A 19,553-nucleotide genomic window follows, 5' to 3' on the forward strand; every position below is an offset into this window, starting at 1 on the left:
ATTAGGATCTTTTATCATAATTGCCAATGTCTAAGAATTGACAAGTGACTCAGATGTAATTTCCTCCTGCCATCTAGTGGTAGGTTCAGATATTATAGAGAGAAGAATAGAGAAGAGAAAAATTTCCAAGTTACCAAGCTAGTGCTTCAATTTGGATTTATAACTTGACAAACTGTGACAGTCCTCCTAGTCACTTTCATATTGCCATTTTTTCTATGAACATTTATTTAGCTTTTAAAATTCTGTGTTTCAAAGATCAGTGGGTTTATCTATTTAATTTGTTTTGATCAAGATAAGTACTCCCTCTGCTGATGCAAATCACAGCCTCTGTATGACTTCCTTTTCCCTGGAGCCAGTCTGATAATGAAGCTCTCAGAATTTAGCTGTACTGGGACTGAGTCTTTATTAAAATAAAAGTCCTCAAAAAACCTTGAAATGCCTAAAACAAAACCATGATTCAGAGAAAAATATGATATGGGATATATAACTAAAATTTTAGATACTGGTGAAGAGAGAACCCCAAAACTCTGAAAAATCCTTAAAGGAGAAAACCCCCTTGGACTCTGCCTCAGTGAGGGGACTCCACCCCAAGCACAAACAGTTTCATCTTTGTTATCTGGGTGAGGAGGGCTCAAACCCAAAACCCCTTGAATTCAATTCAAATTCTAATCCTAGCTGAAACCCATAGAGGGGCCAACCTGGGACTCCAGCCACGAGCTCCCTTCAACTTGTAGCCAAAACCCCCTATTATAAAAGAACCAAACTAAAACCCTCTTTGCAGAGGTTCCAACCCCAAGGTTCTCTGCCCACTGGAATATTGTTGCCAGTGCCCTCTTCTCTTTACTTAACACCTTTTGTTAACTAGACTTTAACCTTACTTCTAAACCCCATAATAAATCTCTTTTATCAATCTAGGTTTTCGGGTCTGTAAATTCCTTTACAGGGAACTCTTGCATCGCCAGAAAGGAATCCCAGAACTCTCTACCCTTGTGCCACCACTAGACCTCATTTAGACCTTATTTAACTCCCTGACCAAAAAAACACTAATTTCATTTGGGTACCCCCAAATCTAAACCTCATCATTGGGAAAAGCAATTTTATTGTGGAATATATCATGTGGAACTCATAAGAAAATAACAATTATGGAAATGATAAAAATTAATATTAGTTTAAACTTTGAGGTTAAATACAAGTAGTTAGAAATATTGGCACTGAATTTGAGAACTATGTCGCTATTCTTCCTCCCAAAGAATGATATGAGTAGTTCTAGAATAGTTCCATCCTGAATCTAGGGACCAATGTAAGTCCCAACCAGTTAAGTATTCTGTATTTACTGAGATAAAAAAATATATTCAGAAATAAAATCACTTGCTCTTTATTAAAAATAGCATTAGTAATATTAGATGATTTTGTTTTAAAGAATATTTAGGCTGTAGTTTTTTTCTGTGATGGATTTAGAAAGAGGTATATTTGTTTAGGCAAAGTAAAAAGTATTATAGAGAAATAGAATGTAATGTAATCTAACTCCATTTGACCTAGATGTTCCTTATAATTCAATTGTGTTATACCTATATATGTAGAAAATGGTATGTCTTATCTAAAAATGTCCTCATTTTTAAAGCATTAATGTTTGGTTGTTTTGTAACCTGCTTTAATTGTGCATACATGTATGTTTTTTATTTGTTTTTTTAAAATTAGACTTCTTTCACTCTGTCTTGGGCTGCATACCTATTGGCAAAGCATCCTGAAGTTCAGCAATCAGTGTATCATGAGATCATTGAGAACTTGGGAAAGAAACATATTCCAACAGCAGAGGATATCCCCAAAGTACCATTGATCAGAGCTCTGCTCAAGGAAACCTTAAGGTAGAAAGATTTCAAAAGTCATTTAAATAAATACACCTTTAAAGCCTCAATTCCTTTTCCAAGGTAATTATAATGAAAAACTTAGAAAGCCAGTTCAGTTAAATCTTGCATCTATTTTTAAGAGCTTAAACCTTTTATCTATGCCCAATAAGATCACCATTTATTATTCAAGCTTCTGGATTATTCAATAAGGAAAAAATTCATGACAGAATGTGCATTGCTTAATATACATCAAGGGCAAGTTTTTCATGTCTGATTTATTAGCTTTATTTGCATAGCATCTGACAATGCTTGCCTATTGTACAATTTATCACTTAATTTCTACAAAGAATGTAACTCTTTAGTCTACTAGTATTCATTAATCAAAAGAATTTTTTCTATTCCAGGTATATTGGGAGCTATTTATTTAATAGAATTGTGGTTCTAAAATATGCAGTTATTTGAGATATAAATTGTTTATCTTTGCAATAGTTAAAACTATTCCATGTTTTATATCTCTCTAGGTTATTTCCAGTTTTACCAGGAAATGGTAGAGTAACCCAAGAAGATTTGATTATCGGAGGATATCTAATTCCAAAAGGAGTGAGTTTGGCATGTAGTTAGGGGAGATGGTTGGAATTGTAATCCTTTCTCTAGTTACTTAGGTAAAACTTCAAAAACCCCCCCCCCTTTTTTTTTAGCAGATACTTTGTTGTAAAAAGGGAGCTAAATAAACTATGAGTTAAAATATGTATCGATAATGTTTTGTCAGAAAGGAACCTTGTCATTGCTGAAGCCTAAATTATAATTTCCCCCAGTGATATACTTTAGGAAATTCCAATATCCCTCAGAACATTGCCTTTAAAAAAAAAAAAAAAAAAGGAGGAGAAAAACTAAAAGTAATTTAAACTAAGAACAGTGCTTAATATATTCTCCACTCCTTTTTTACCTTCCCCTTCAACCTAATCCTGTATTTTTGGTTACTTCGGTTTTAAATCTTTTTAAGACAATGGTGAATGTTTATTGAGTATTATGTACAAGATTTTGGGAAGGATGGGGAACCTGGGATACAAAAGAAGATAAATAATGGTTCCATTCCTAATTAAAGAATTAATGAGTTTTGAAGGACAAGATATAAATGGATGAAAAGTTTTTATAAAACATGAGAGCTAGGAACCTAGAAATCATCTGAACCAGAGAGACAATGAGTGCCAGAGAAGTGAAATAAATTTCCTATGGTCACATCAGGAGTCAGGAGCAGAGCTACAATTTGAACCTACACACTTGAACTCCAAATCCAACACATTTATTTTTTTAAAGTTTTTATTATAGCTTTTTATTTACAAGATATAGGCATGGGTAATTTTTCAGCATTGACAATTGCAAAACCTTTTGCTCCAATTTTTCTTCTTCGTCCCCCCATCCCCTTCCCCAGATGGCAGGTAGAATAATACATATTAAATATGTTAAAGTATACGTTAAATACAATTTATGTATACATGTCCATACAGTTATTTTGCTGCACAAGATGAATCGGACTTTGAAATAGTGTACAATTAACCTGTGAAGGAAATCAAAAATGCAGGCGGACAAAAATAGAGGGATTGGGAATTCTATGTAGAGGTTCATAGTCATCTCCCAGAGTTTTAGTTTTCTTTTGCTGGGTGTAGCTGGTTCAATTCATTACTGCTCTATTGGAACTGATTTAGTTCATCTCATTGTTGAAGAGGGCCACATCCTCTTACAGTATTTTTATTGAAGTATATAATGATCTCCTGGTCCTGCTCATTTCACTCAGCATCAGTTCATGTAAGTCTCTCCAGGCCTTTCTGAAATCATCCTGCTGGTCATTTCCTACAAAACAATAATATTCCATAACATTCATATACCACAATTTATTCAGCCATTCTCCAATTGAGGGGCATCCACTCAATTTCCAGTTTCTGGGCACTACAAAGAGGGCTACTACAAACATTCTTCCACATACTTTCCCTTCTTTAAGATCTCTTTGGGATATAAGCCTAGCAGAAACACTGCTGGATCAAAGGGTATGCACAGCTTGATAATTTTTTGAGCATAGTTTCAAATTGCTCTCCAGAATGGCTGGATGTAATCACAATTCCACCAACAATCAAATCTAACACATTTCTATACTGCATTGCTTAAAAGAGAGGTTATTACTCAGGAAAAATTTATAAGCAAATGAGTAAATGCTTATTGATGTAAATTGAGGTGAAATGGATTATAGTCTATTTGAATCTGGAGTGTCAAGTAAGTAAGTCACTATGTAGTGAAATTTAAATAGGTATATGATAAATTGAGTAGTGATTAAGCACTTTTTATGTGCTAAGCATTGTACTGAGGAAAAGGGATAGTCTACAAAAAGTTTGCATTCTGCTGGAGGGAGACACCAGCCATAGAGGTGACAGCATAGTGTGGAGATGGCTAGGGATGTCAGGGGTTGGTTCTAGGCACAATGAGGTAGAAGCTCATCCATTAGAGTTTGTCAACCCAAGGACAGGGTTCCAAGTTCCAGTGGGAGGAGATAAAGGTGATGGCTGCAGTGTATGTTGCATGGTATAGAGTTGGCTATAAAGGACAGATCATATCACAGTGTTTGTCCTTATTTTAATCTAAAACTTGTTTTCTGTTGATTTCCTGCCAATAGTCCTAGTTCTGTCCATTGGAGGGCCCACACGGGATAAGTCTGAGATCGTCCTTCAAACAGTCCACGTTTAACATGCTTAGATTTGAACTTAATAGTTCAGGGGATCTGAGCAGTGAAGAGTACAGTTCTTTTACCTTAAATTTTCTCTGCAGTATCCCCCATTTTCTCCTCCTTTCCTCAGTCAGAGGAAAAGGTGCCCCTTTTTCTGAGTTCCACCTCTTGCCTTGTACTATTGACTTTATACTCTCTGACTTGAAGGGAGTTTGCTTGGTTAGTCAGACCTCTCTCTAATCATCATTCTCTTTGGATTCCCCAAGACTGTTCCTACTGCTCAGAAATATTCTCAAGTCTTCTCCCTCTTAAGGAAAAACCCTTTGCATCCTACTATCTACTCAGACTAGCAGCCTATATTTATTGGTACAGTCTAAAGGGAACCAGGATTTGGAATTAGAAGACCTGGTTTCAGATCTTGTTCTGCTCCTTTTTTTCCTGTGTAGTGTGTTAGGCAAATTCTTTAATTTGTCTGGACCCAGATCTGATTCCTCATCAGTAAAATGAAGTGATTAGCTCTAAATCTATGACTCTGTGATCCAAATTCTTAGAAAAAACTACTATGCTCATTACTTCCTCACCTTCTACATACTTCTTAGTCCCTTGTACTCTGGTTCCCAATTCTACCCAATTCAATTTACTATCTTCAAAGTTTGCAAAATTTCTTTATAGCTAAGACTAATGGATTTTTCTCAGACCTCATCCTTCTTGACTTCTCCATAGTGTTTGACCCCTACAGCTAGTTAGTTTTTCTTCCAGAGCATTTGTGATGCTGCTTTCTCCTTAGGCTCTTTCTTCTTAAGTTACCATTTTCATTCTCCACTAATGTGGATCATCTTCATCAGGTTGTATCTCTCCCTTTGTCTGGCCTCTGTCTTCATTTTAGGTCTCTTCTCTCCTCGCTTATCCTAGACTTTTACTGAAGCTTCCTAACTAGTTTCCAATATCTTAGTCTCTCATCTCTTCAATCCATGCTCTATCCAATCAACAAGCATTTCTTAAATTTCTCCTATGTGCCAAGAACTATTTGAATCCTGGGAATACTAGTTCAAAGAATGAAATAATCTCTATACACAAGGAGCTTATATTTTAATGGAAGAGGCAAAAATAGAGGCATACAAATATATGCAGCAAATAAATAAAGTAAATACAAGCATATGCAAAAGGTAATTTGGAAGAGAATATACTAGCTATTGTATAGATCAGAAAATGTAGAAGATAATACTTGAACTTTCTTTTATTGTATTTATTTGTTACATTTGAGTTCTAGGTTGTTTCTTTCCCTCCCTTCTAACCCCATGCAAAAGAAAGCCATCATTTCTCTCTCTCTCTCTCTCTCTCTCTCTCTCTCTCTCTCTCTCTCTCTCTCTCTCTCTCTCTCTTTCTCTCTCTCTCTCTCTCTCTCTCTCTCTCTCTCTCTCACACACACACACACACACACACACACGTATATAATATGTGATATTGTACAGTATATAGTTCTACATATCATTTCTTTTTCTGGAAGTGAATAGCATTTTCCTTCACAGGTCCTTTCTTTGTTGAAGTATTCATATGTGTGTGTTTTTCTCTCAATATGTTTATTATTCACATCTACTCTTCCAATAGTATTGCTATTACTATATACAACATTCTTTTGTTTCTGTTTATCTCACTATTCATTATTTCATGCAGATCTTTCTATGTTTTTCAAAAATTAACCTACTCATCATTTCTACAGCATAGTATATTCCATCACAATCATATACTGCAGCTTATATAGCCATTCTTCAGTTGGTTGGCAACCTCTCAACTTCTATTTTTCTATCACAAAGAAAGTTGCTGTAAATATTTTAGAACATACAGGTTCTTTTCCTTTTTCCCTGTTCATTTTGGGAAACAGACTTAATAGTGGTATTAATATGATATATACAGTTTTATTTTGGCATAATTACTGATTGCTTTTTGAGCTGTTTTTTAAATAGGAGGGAAAAAGGACTCTATGAAGAAGGATTATCCATTTGTAGTATAGTTTGTCAAGGTTAGGAGTCTTGTGGTAATTTTGAGTTTCTAAATGCAGTTCTTGGTCACAGGATAAGGTAAAGAACCAGACATTTTCTCTTATCTCCTTAATCTTTCAAACTTCTGCAAAACAGAAGCCACACACATCAAAGAGAAATTTCATCTGTATCCATAATTTAGGACATCTAGAATCCAAAAGAAATGCTGTGGAGCTCCTGGTTCCATACTGTAGAGGTCTGCTTAGGCTAGAAATAGCCAGAGCATATTTACAATGCTCTAGACTATAACTAGACTGAAAAGAAAGCTCATTATCACATCCCATTCTCTTTTCCTTTTAGAGCCTCAGATACTCAAATTACAAAAATCAATCCCATAGCACCAGCAGAGCAGCTTTCTGAACTGCTGGTTTAAGGTCAGAGAACTGGGGAATAAAAGGAAAGGAACAAGTCACTTGGACAAGACACAGTATATGTAGGGGTTTTGTAGCATTGTATTAAACCTGAGGGAAGTACTCAGCATCTAGTTGGGGTCAGTTCTGTCCATCACTTGGGTACAGAGTACAAGTCACTTGGGGTAGAGTCCTAAAGTGCAGCATGGTAAATTGTCTAGTGTGGAGAGGAGACTGGGACACTTTAAGATGTTCCTCAAAGATACCACAAATCAGGGAGGAGGGGTCAGAAAATAACAGAGGAAAATAAGGAGGAGAGGAATTGAACTCATCAGCAGAAGAAAACTCAAAGGCCTTGAATATAAGTTGATAAATCAGTGGGGAAAACATTAATAGTAGAAAGAAATATGACTTTTAGATATAGTAAATAAGTTTATGCATCTGTGAATAAATGCTACAAAGCAAAGGAAAATGATCTAACATTTAATAATATAGAGGACTGGGGCAGCTAGGTGGGGCAAGTGGATAGAGCACCAGCCTGGAATTCAGGAGGACCCGAGTTCAAATGTGATCTCAGACACTTAACACTTCCTAGCTGTGTGACCCTGGGCAAGTCACTTAACCCCAGCCTCAAAAGAAAAAAAAAGAAAGAAAGAAAATAATAATAATATAGAGGACCCTATGGGGTTGAGAACAACAAAGTATTCTTGAGAGGATAAAAAAAGAAATGAGAATTTTAAGAGGAGAGTTTGTGGTCTGCACAGTAAAAATAATGAGCAAAATAAAAAAAGTAGAATTTACAACAGAAAACCTCACCAAAGAAAATAGAGAGCAATAGATTAGAAGTGAATATACATAGAAGTGAAAGATTACCTAGAAGAAAAGAAAAAAAGAATAACATTAAAACAAAATATATCCACTATGCAGGCAAAAACATACTGATATTTAAGACAGGATGCAGAGAGACAATCTGAGAATTATAAATCTCCAAGAACATGACAGGACAAAAAACCCTTAACACCATAATGCATGAATTAATATAAGAGAATTTCCTAGAATCTCTGAATGAAATAATGAAAAAAATTCTTAAATTGCCATCAGAAAAAAAAAAAAACCCAAGATGCAAACTCCAAAACACATAGAGGTTAAATTAAACAATTCACTTTAGTTCTGCAAGTAATCTGGAGAAAGACCTTCAAATACAAATGAAAAGAAATTTAAATAACACAAAACTATCCTGTAGCCACTGGAAAATAGAAAACACAGGAGGGAAAGGAATATGTTCTGAAGAACATGGGGCTCAAGATACAGATCCTACTCGACTTTGGAAATCTAATCTTATTTATAAATGATGGATGGTCAAAAATACAGTGGCTAAAGCATTCTTAGAGTTTTTAAATGTTTTTCCCACTAAAAAATAACTTTATTCATGTCATTTTTAAACCTCACCATATTTCCTTCCCTTAGTATCCTTACTTTCCCATTCTAAAAGAGCCTTGTTAATAATATGTAGTATTTTCAAGACACACAAAAAAGGGAAAAGAGTAGTAAATCAACATAAGTGATCAGTACATCAAAAAATGTTTGAAAATTTGTGCTGTATATAACCCTCCTGTATCTCCCACCACTGCAAAGGGAAGTTGGAAATATCTTCTTGAATCTCTTCTTTGAGCCATGCTTGTTCTTTATAATGCTATTGGGACTTTGTTCTTATCAATGACCTTCTTGGAGTAAGCCTTGTAGTAGGATCTCTGGGTCAAAGGGACATGAATATTTTAGTCACTTTATTTGCTCATTATTTTTACTGTGCAGACCAAATTGTTTTCCAAAGTGGTTGATTCAGAGTTACACCTGTCTTTCTATAACCCCTTTAACAGTGACTATTCTCATCTTTTTGTCATCCTTGACAATTTGAGGCATGTGAGGTCAAACATTGGGGTTGTTTAGAGTTATATTTATTGTGTTACTAGTGATTTGGAGCATTTTTTCATATGCTTGTTAATACTCTACGTTTTTCTTTTGAGAACCATTTGTTCACATCCTTTGACCTATTTCCCCTATTGGGGAATGACTTTTGGTGTTATATATATTCTACATGCTGTCTTGCTCTTTTTTCATAGATTGTTCATCATTGCATAGGTTAAGTCCTTAATTCCCAAAACCAAAAGTTGTTTCGGGAGCACTGCTTATATCAAGCTGTAAAACTATGTGGTATGGGCCCATTGACAGATCTGGCATCTGTCATGGGAAGACTAGATTAGCTGAATTAGAAGAGTCTCATTACTAGATTAGACACAAGGTGATGAATACTTTTTAGATATAGCAATTTGGGAAACCACCTACCAAAGCATAAAGGAGATGTAACTAGAATAGAGGCAGAAAAAATCTGCATTGATGAATTTACAAAGAAATGTTTCATTAATGTCTTTCATCTTTGTATCAGTTATTTATAGAGAGGAAATTCTTCCTTCTTCCTGCTGATTCCTCCCTTGTGACAAAGGAAAATAATTAAGCAAAAACATCAGTAACTGAATCCAACAGTCTATAAGATATTCTGTAATATTCTGTGTGAGTAGTGCCCCATTTCTCTCCTATGAGAATCAAGGCAGGTTTCATGATAAATGCTCCAACACCTTTATTGATTTTTTTCAATTACTCAAAGTCTCTTTTCCTTTTATGAATCTTTTTATTTACAGTTTTGTAATTATTGGATGACTGAGAAAGCAGTTTCCTCAACTGTGAAACAATAATGATAATAATAGCACTTACCTCTCAGAGTTGTTGTAGGATCAAATGAGATCATTTTTGTAGTGCTTAGTATACTCATAGTGCCTGGTATGTGGTAGATGTTTCCTTCCATTTCTCTTTTAACCCTTTTTTCTTTTTTTATTTCCAACTTAAATAACATTCTTCATAATATAAGAAATAGAAACGCAAAAGAAGTTGAATAATTCTGCTTTAGCTGTCATCCATTAACAATTATCCATCTTCTTTTAGCAGTGCTCCTCCTATTCATTATTTCTTCCTTATCTTCAACATAACTTGAAAAGCACAGTTCTTTGTTCTTAGCAATTTTTTGCAAGCCTTAACTCACTTGGTGATTTTTGTCTTCCTAATATAACTTTTAAAGGCATTTTATGTTTTTACTTTGTTACAGTTATTTTGAATGGAATTTCTTTTTCTAGGTCTTCTTGTTAGGTTTTGTTGGTAACAGGATGTTGTTGATTTATGTGGGTTTTTTTTTTTTGTTTATTCTGCAATTTTGCTGAAGTTATTGCTTTATTTTTTAATTATAGTTCTTTAAGGTTTTCCTCAATAAAACTCACATTTTTATATCCCTTCATATGCAAGTATCATAGCACCTAAATACTTAAAGGAAAAGTGACTTGGAAGAATAGATAGTAAAACTATAAAAGTAGGGACTCTCACTGTACCCTTTTGGACCTGATAAATCTAACCAAGGCATAAAAAAGGGGGGAAAGGATCTAAATAGAACTATAGGAAAATTAAAGATTGATAGAGCTCTGGCAGTTACTAAATAGGAATGGAAAATAGTTTACTTATTGCCAATATGTTTATAGCACCACTATAACTGATAAGTAGAATGTGATATAAATTTATTTCCCCTTGAAATGTTCATTGAACATGGTTCTCAGCTTTTACCTTGAATTAACTGACACCAGCTGTTTGCACACAGTTCTTTTACAAATATTGATCACATAATACAGCATAAAATATATCAAAAATATGGAAAATTAGAAATAATAAATACATTAGTAGTTTCAGTACAATAAAAGTTATATTCAATAAAATCTCCTTAAAGAAAAAATTAAAAAGTAATTGGAGACAATGTAGCAGCGTTCTAAAAACTGGCTAGTGAAAAAACAAATTATAGAAAAATTAAAAATTTTATCAAGAAAATGTATCCAACACTGTCTCTGTTTAATAGAAACATAAGCATAAAGCATAAAAATAAATAACAGGCTCTTCCATGAATTAGTAATATTTATTTTTAAAAAGAGTAAATATTATATGTAATAGAGAAAAGTTACAGGTCTTTCCAAAAAGTTCAGAGATTATTTCAGAGATAAATATCATCATTGTTATTAGAGGCATTCCTAGGAATGCTGCTATAGTAATAAAATAAGAAAAAGACATTGGGAGAGTAAGCATAAGCAGAAAAGAAACAAAATTATTGTTTTTTGCAAGTGACAAGATGATTTACTGGGAAAATCTTAAAGGACTATCCAAAAATTAATTGAAACAATAAATTCAGCAGAGTTGCAGGGCACAAAAATAAAATACACATAAATCATCAGCATTCTATATAATTACTGAGAAAACCAACAAGAAGATCTGGAAAGGAAACTCCCATTCAAAATAATTGTAGTAGTTGTAAGATATTTGAAAGTGTGTCTTATCTAGATATGCAAGAAATTATTTGCATATAAAAATAAAGTCCCTTTTGGCAAAGTTGACAAAAATGGAAAATGATAATTATTGGAGAGGTTATCAGAAAATGGGTGCATTGATAAACTGACATAAGTTGGTCCAGCGATTCTAGAAAGCATTTTGGAGCTCTTCCCCAAAAGTTACTAAATGGTACATATTGTTTGACTTAGCTATATTATTATTATTAGGCTGATATACCAAAAAGATCAAAGAAGGAGTAAAAGGAGCTTGTGTAGGAAACTATAACAGCTTTTTTGGGATAGTGGCCAAAAGTAGAAAATTAAGAAAGTGCCCTCCTATTGGGGAAGAACTAAACAAATTATAATGGGTGAATATAATGGAATTTTTGCAGCAGAGCAGTTTGAGTTTGTGTTCGTCTGATGAGCCACAGTCAGACATATTGTAGCTTTTATAACATAATTATATCATTTTGAACCTCTTTGAGAACAAAGGATAATAACACACACACACACACACATAACCATAATTATGTTGAAATGGACTATTTCAGAGAAAACTAGGAAGTCCTCTATGAACTGATGCAAAATGAGCATATGAGGAGAGTAAATTATACAATGATAACTGTTTTCATGGAGTAGTAGCTGTAAGATTTTAGACTTCATGGTAAGACATGAATTCAGAATACTAAAGATGAAACATGACACCATTCTCCTGCCAGAAAGGTGATAAAACATAGAATAAGGCATACATTTTTGTATATGGATAATGTAGGAATTTTTTTTTCTGGCCTATAAATATATTTTAAAAGATTTTTCTTTTCTAATTTTTTTCCATTTTTCAATTTGGAAGAGATAATGAGAAGGAGGGTTAGGGTTAGGGTTATAATAGGTGCTTTTAAAAATTACTATTTAAAAAAAAAGACACAAACATATCCTTGTTTAGGATTACAATATGATTTCATAGTTTACTTTCTGGGTAACATGTGTTTGTAGTGACTGTGTAATATTTTTCACTTAACTCTCCTTTTACATGCCACAATCCTTTTCTATTGTAAATGGTTTCTCAGACTCAATTGGCTTTATGTCATTATGCTACATCTTATGAAGAAGAAAATTTCCCAATGGCAAAGGACTTCAAACCTGAGCGCTGGCTGAGGAAAGGAAATATGGACAGAGTAGACAACTTTGGTTCCATCCCATTTGGTTATGGCCTCCGTAGCTGTATAGGAAGGAGAATCGCAGAGCTAGAAATTCATCTTGTAATGATACAGGTAAGCGATGCATATTCCAAGACTTTGTAATTTTATCCCTTTCACTCTGCTGAATTGAATTATGTTTTGTAAAAAGCATGTTTTAGGAAAAATAATTTTGAAAACTTGAAATTATTATTTTAAATGAGAAATTCTTAATCTTTTATGTGTGGACCCCTTTGGCAGAAGGGTCTCAGAATCGAGTCTGCATCATTTCTCAGAATAGTATAATATTTTAAAATATATAAAATAAAATATGGAGTATTATAGAAGAAACCAATTATATTGAAATATAATATCAAAATATTTGAAAAACAACTTCAAAAATAATAGTTTAACAAGTTCTCCTAAATCATCTTATGCTAAAAAACAAATCCCTATGCTATCTGCTGAGATGTAAAAGAAAATTTATATTTTATCTTTTCATTCTAAACTTCTCCCTCTCTTTTTTTTTCTCTTTTTTGGTTGAAATTTCAATTGCTCAATATAGGTGTTTAAAAACCAGGGACCTTGAATTTAGATATCACATACATTGTCTTCTATTTGTATATGCAAGAGTTTTAAATTAATAACATTTTTTGTTCTTTGGGCAAGGAAATATTGGTCGTATTTACAAGTTCACTTCTCAAATGAAGAACACAGTATACATTCTCTAAAATAAACATATATTAGCAGGAAGTTTCCATTTCTTACTTCCAATTTGAATTTCCAGTATGTTAGATACTGACCTAAAACTCCAAGTGGAAGGAACAAAACTAGAGCTTTCATAATGAATACTAAAATTTAAGCCTTTGGCTTTTCAGTTGTGACCTGTACTACTCTTGCTCATGAGATCATAGGAATATAGACTTAGAGTTGGAAAAGACCTTGGAGGTATGTGGATATCTCCTTCCCCCTGCATTTTATATGAGGAAACTGAGGCCCAGAATGCCCAGGTAACCTGCCCAAGATCACACAGGTGGGGAAGGAGAGCTGAGATCCAAGATCAAGTCCCCCAGATCCTTGTGTTCCTCATCTCTGCCTTAGGGCCAAGGCGTTGCACAATAAATGTGTATGGACTTATTGGTTCTTCCATGAATCATTTAGGCTAGTGTTCAGGAGTGAATGCTCTTTTTTCTAATGAGTAGGCTTAACAGATTTAGTATTTCTCCAGGAGGTAAAGTTAATTTTCTTCAAAATTATCATTACTTTGGCCCCCTGGAATTGACAACAATGGTAGAGATATTCATCCTGTAAGGAAACTGCATTTTTTTTACTTTAGAGCCTTAGAATGCTCATTATCTCTCTTTTTCTTTTTAGCTGCTTCAACATTTTGAGATCAAAACTTCTCCTCTAACTAAAACAGTTCATGCTAAAACACATGGGCTTCTGACACCTGGAGAATCCATCAATGTACGATTTGTTACCCGAAAATGAGACTTAATTTTTTTAGGTGGCTTTAGCAGACCCAGAATGGAAATTGGTTTATGTCTCCCTGATGGAAGCCAGGGGCTCTTTTTGTAACACTGATCAGTTGTGGAGAATAAGAAAAAGGATCCTTTCCAGAAGAGACTGCTTGATTATAGAAAGACCTACAACTTTCTATTCTTTGCACAAAAGAGAACTATGAGTGTTTATATGGCATGATGTAAAAGAAAATTAATATTTTACCTTTTCAATTAAGAAGTTCTTTTTTCCTTATTTGAAACATCTATTGCTGGCAATAGATGTTCAAGAACCAGTGGCATTAAATTGGGATGTCACCTATATTGTCTTCCTTTTGAGTATGTAAGAGTATTTAATTAACAGTAATTTTTGGTCAAAGAAATGTTGGTTGTATTTGTATTTGCATGTTCATTTCTCAAATGGAAAATGCAGAGTATATAAACTATAACACTGACCAAGACTATATATTATCAGGAAATTTCTATTTTTTTTCCAATTTGAAGTGGATGGGTTGGGTACTAATTTATAGTAATATAAGTTAGAGAAGAAAAAGTCAAATATTATCATTATCATTATATCTTCAAGTTCCAGTTTTGATATCTCTAAAATGAATTTGTAAAACTGAAAAAAAAACCCACTAGAATGTTATTCTCAGTTCTATTTTTATTGAACTTAGACATAAATCCTTACTAAAAAGAAAAAGAAAGACAAATATCATCTGGGCAAATATTAGAAACATGTTTTAAGAAATAGATATTTCTTATTGAATTTTAAGTCCTGACTTGGAAATTCATGAAAATTAAAAAGTGAATGTCAACAGTAAAATTGCTTTAAATTGAGGAAATGTCAACACAATGTAATCACAATGAAAAATTAGTTCTAGTATCTCTGGAATCTTTTCTGTTTACATTATAAACAGATCAGCTAATGAAATAAAAATTTCTAATTTAGAATTTTGAGCTGGAAATGCCCTTAAGAAATAGTTGGTTCAAATCCCTCATGCTAAGAAAACTGTAGGCCAAGAGAAGTTAAATATCAAGTCATTTTAAATGTAAGGACCTCAGAAGTTCCTCATTAGAGCTGAAACAAAAGCAATCTGTATGGCCTAGGCAGAGTTTACAAATTATGTCCCTTGTGTGTTATTATCTCCCAGAAATTTTGGGCCTGTATTCTAACACCTGTGTAATACCTCATGTTCTTGGAGCTGAAAGAACCTTAGAAAACAGGTAGTCAGATCTCTGTATTTTTCAGTTGAAGAGGCTGAGATCCAGAAAAGGGAGTGTCTTGCTCAGACAGAGCTCAGTAGCTTAAGAGCATGGACTAGAGCCAAATCTCCTTGCTCAATCAGGTGCTCTTACTTGTCAAAGACTGTAAAATTTCTTGCCATTGGCCTTTTAATTCAGCAACAATTCACAACTTGGAGCTGGACACAGTGATTGGCCTCAGTGGAATCGGTTTAAATAACTTGGGGCCAGCCCTCAAATAGCTTATGGTCTAATAGGAAGAGAAGACAAAAACCCAGACAAACAGTAATAAGATTTGTAGGGAAAGTACATTAGAGAGTTGTCGAACTAAGTGTTAACCTGATTTCCAAAGATAATCTTAGTTGTCAGCTCTAGGAGAAATCAGGAAAATTTTCATGGAGAAAAGTATACTGGAACTGGGTTTTAAAAAGATGAATAGGAACGTAACAAGAATGTTCATCAGCCCATCTCCCCTTCTCAGAGCATGTTCAGAAATTCCTTACTTTGTCCACTCCTCTCCCTGACTTTGCTGCTAATTATCTTTATTCATGCCTGTGTATTATGTCCCTTCAATAGAAAAGACTTGGATATCTATGAATGGGGAGCCTATGGTTATCTTCTGCCAAGTTGCCTGCCATGACTATCACTGATAGCTAGCAAAGAATCTCCTTCATACTAGAAGACTGATTTTTATAGTGGGTTCTTTAGTCTGTCATTAATTTCCAATTCCATTCATTTCAGTGTATTTTATAATGTTATTTTTGCTCAAAAATATCCTTTTAACTAACATACTGTGGACCTTTTTTCATCTTCATAAAGTTAGACTTCAAAATGATTCATGAATAAAACCAGCATTAACTTCCATTTCATACTGTTTTTGTTTTGCATATAGAATTGAAACCTAAACCTGACAATTACAAATTAGGTTTATGTGAACTCTATAAAAATGTATAAATGTGAAAGTATATCATATTAACTGATCAAGTACTGGAAAGCTTTTTGAAGCAGTGGTTTATGCATTATTGTTCATAAAATTCACAAAAATATTCTCTCAGAAAAAGAAATTAAAATATTAAGAATAACTATAAAACTGGAAATGGCTTCTTAATTCTTTACTGGAAATGGCTTCTTAATTCTTTGTTGTTATAGCATAGAACAAAGAGTGATCTTGATGAGGTTTAGATTTGGGGTACCCAAATGAACGGTTTCTGGTGGTCAGGGAGTTAAATAAGGCCTAGTGGCAGCACAAGATCCTCTGTAAAGGAATTTACTGACCCAAAAACCTAGATTGAGAAAAGAGATTTATTATGGGGATTGGAAGTAAGGTTAAAGTCTACTTAAGGAAATAGGTGAGGATAAAGAGAAGAGGGCACTGGAAACAATATTCCAGTGGGCAGAGAATCTTGGCATGCCAAGCATAGGGCTGTCATGTTTGGAACCTCTGCAAAGAGAGGGTTTTAGTTTGGCTGTTTTATAATAGGGGGGTTTGGCTACAAACTGAAGGGGGCTCATGGGTGGAGTTCCCAGGTTGGCTCCTCGCTAGAATTGGCTAGAATTTGAATTGAATTTAATGGGTTTTGGGATTGAGCCGACCCCACCTAGATAACAAAGATGAAACTGTGCTTGGGATGGAGTCTCCTCACTGAGACAGTCTAAGGAGGTTTTCTCCTTTAAGGATTTTCAGAGTTTTAGGGTTCCCTCATCAATCTGAATTTTGTAAATTGTGATTTTTGTGATTCAGCAGTATTATTTACAAACTAGCAAAATTGGTTACAAATGAACAGTATTTCATAAAATACCTTTATATGGCCACCATGGTGGAACCAGGAGCAGAAACCAAACTAGGTCTAGGATTTTGATAAGACAGATGGTAGAGCAAGTGAATTAAGATATATCCAAATTAAGAGATATCCAGAAATTTAAATAAAGACACGTAACACAGATGTCCAGACATGTAAGCAGAATCCAGAATTTAGAAGGCTAAGCAAAAAAGAATCAGGAGTCCAGACTAAGAGTGGAGAACATTAATTCTCCTTCCAAACATTCCTCCTGACAAGACCAAAGCTAGATAAAAATGTTGAAATATAAACAGAAATTAAGTGAAATAGAAAAAAAGGTAGCTACAAGTGAAAAATTAGAAGGTACTAAACAAGGATGAAGCGTTTATGTTCTAATAGGGGAAGATTATGCAAGTGTCTCTTTAAAATTCTAACATCAAAGTTATAGATGGGGGACAGGTAGGTGGTGCAGTGGATAGAGCGGCAGCCCTGAAGTCAAGAGGACCTGAGTTAAAATTTGATCTCTGACACTTAACACTTCCTAGCTGTGTGGCCCTGGGCAAGTTACTTAACCCCAAATGCCTCAGGAAAAAACAAATTAATTACTTAAAAAAGAGTTATAGAGGGAATAAATAAGACTGATTTATCCTGAATTGAATTTGTCATGTCATCTTAAAAGAAGAAAGGGAGGAGAAAAAGAATACACTAGGAGGAAAATGGATGAAGAATAAGGGAAATCACTTCACATAATCAGGAAGTACAAATAAAACATTCCAACAAGGAAGAGGGGTAGAGAGAATGTGTACCACTTGAACCTCTTTTTCATCTGAACTGCTCAAAAAAAGGAAGAATATACACATACAGTTGATTGCCAAAATACATTTAACTCAATAGGGAGACTAGGAGTAAAAGCAAAGAGGATAATAATAAAGAGGGCAGATTTTTGAAAGGATTTGTCATATGTAAAATATACTAACAGGAAGAATATATTTTGAAGTAGAGTTCAAAGGAAAAGAAAAAATAAGAAGCTGTTCTTGGGCTCTGATTAAGGGAAATAAAAGAGATTCAAGGGGGTAGAATCAGAATGGATTAAGCACAAGAATACTGATGCTAACCATACTCTGCAGTGTCCTCTTTATAATGACAAGATGAGAAAAAAAGTGAAAAATTATAGAAAAATAAGGTGGAAGTTCCAATTGTTCAGTAATGAAGAGAGAGAACCATGGGAAATGAGTGTGGACCACAAAAGAGCATCTCCACTCTCTCTCCTATTGTGTGCTTTCATTTTTTTTTCCTTCTCAGGTTTTTTTTAACTTTCTTTCTAGATCTGATTTTTCTTGTACAGCAAGATAAATGTATAAATATGTATACATATATTGTATTTAACATATACTTTAACATATTTAACATGTATTGGACTACCTGCCATCTAGGGGAGGGGGTGGAGGAGGGGAAAAGTTGAAACAAGGTTTTGCAAGGGTCAATGCTGAAAAATAACCCGTGCACCCATGCATATGTTTTGTAAATAAAAAGCTATAATAATAAAAAAATTATCTTAATTGATAAACAAAATAAAAAGTTATTATCAACTGACTGATTTTGCCTATAAAAAATGAATGCGCATAAAAAAAACCCTGAAAATAAATAAATAAATAAAATTTTACATTTCAGGGAAAAAAAGGAAAAAGAAAAATAAGGTGGAGGAAAAAACTAACTATTATAACTGCACATGTGAACAGGAAGAACTCATTCATAATATGGAAGAAAACAGTTAAATGGATGAGAAAATAGAATCCAACAATATGTTGTTTACAATAAATATGAAACAAAGACTCAGATTCAAAATTAGGGGACTAGAGCAAACTCTATTGTGAATTCAGTTGAGGTTAAAAAAAAAAAGGCAGAAATTTGGAACTATGTCCAGCAAGTTATCAAACTGTGCATACTCATTGATCCAGCAGTGCTACTACTGGGCTTATATCCCAAAGAAATACTAAAGAGGGGAAAGGGACCTGTATGTACCAAAATGTTTGTAGCAGCTCTTTTCGTAGTGGCTAGAAACTGGAAGATGAATGGATGTCCATCAATTGGAGAATGGCTGGATAAGTTGTGGTATATGAATGTTATGGAATATTATTGCTCTGTAAGAAATGACCAGCAGGATGAATTTAGAAAGGCTTGGAGAGACTTGCATGAACTGATGCTGAGTGAAATGATCAGTACCAGAAGATCACTATACACTTCAACAACAATACTGTATGAGGATGTATTCTAATGGAAGTGGATATCTTCCATATAAAGAAGATCCGACTCACTTCCAGCTGATCAATGATGGACAGAAACAACTACACCCAGAGAAGGAACATTGGGAATTGAATATAAAATATTAGCACTACTGTCTATCTACCCAGGTTACTTATAACTTCGGAATCCAATACTTGTGCAACAAGAAAATTGGATTTACACACATATATTGTGTCTAGGTTATACTG

General features: G+C 34.0%; 1 protein-coding gene across 2 annotated transcripts in view; it reads left to right on the forward strand.

Moving 5' to 3' along the window:
- Positions 1-18,619, forward strand: part of CYP27C1 (cytochrome P450 family 27 subfamily C member 1) — a 39,382-nt gene extending 20,763 nt beyond the window's left edge. Inside the window, exons 6-9 of one of the 2 annotated variants that reach the window (XM_074301731.1) lie at positions 1,699-1,865; positions 2,369-2,447; positions 12,432-12,635; positions 13,914-18,617. In XM_074301731.1, coding sequence (XP_074157832.1) covers positions 1,699-1,865; positions 2,369-2,447; positions 12,432-12,635; positions 13,914-14,030 — 567 coding nt within the window. In that variant the 3' untranslated portion in view covers positions 14,031-18,617. Of the gene's footprint in view, positions 1-1,698; positions 1,866-2,368; positions 2,448-12,431; positions 12,636-13,913 lie in introns of both variants that reach the window. The other variant, XM_074301732.1, reaches the window with a different exon arrangement.
- Positions 18,620-19,553: the final 934 nt, after the last annotated feature.

The sequence above is a fragment of the Sminthopsis crassicaudata genome, chromosome 3, assembly GCF_048593235.1.
Source record: "Sminthopsis crassicaudata isolate SCR6 chromosome 3, ASM4859323v1, whole genome shotgun sequence".
Classification (NCBI taxonomy): domain Eukaryota; kingdom Metazoa; phylum Chordata; class Mammalia; order Dasyuromorphia; family Dasyuridae; genus Sminthopsis; species Sminthopsis crassicaudata.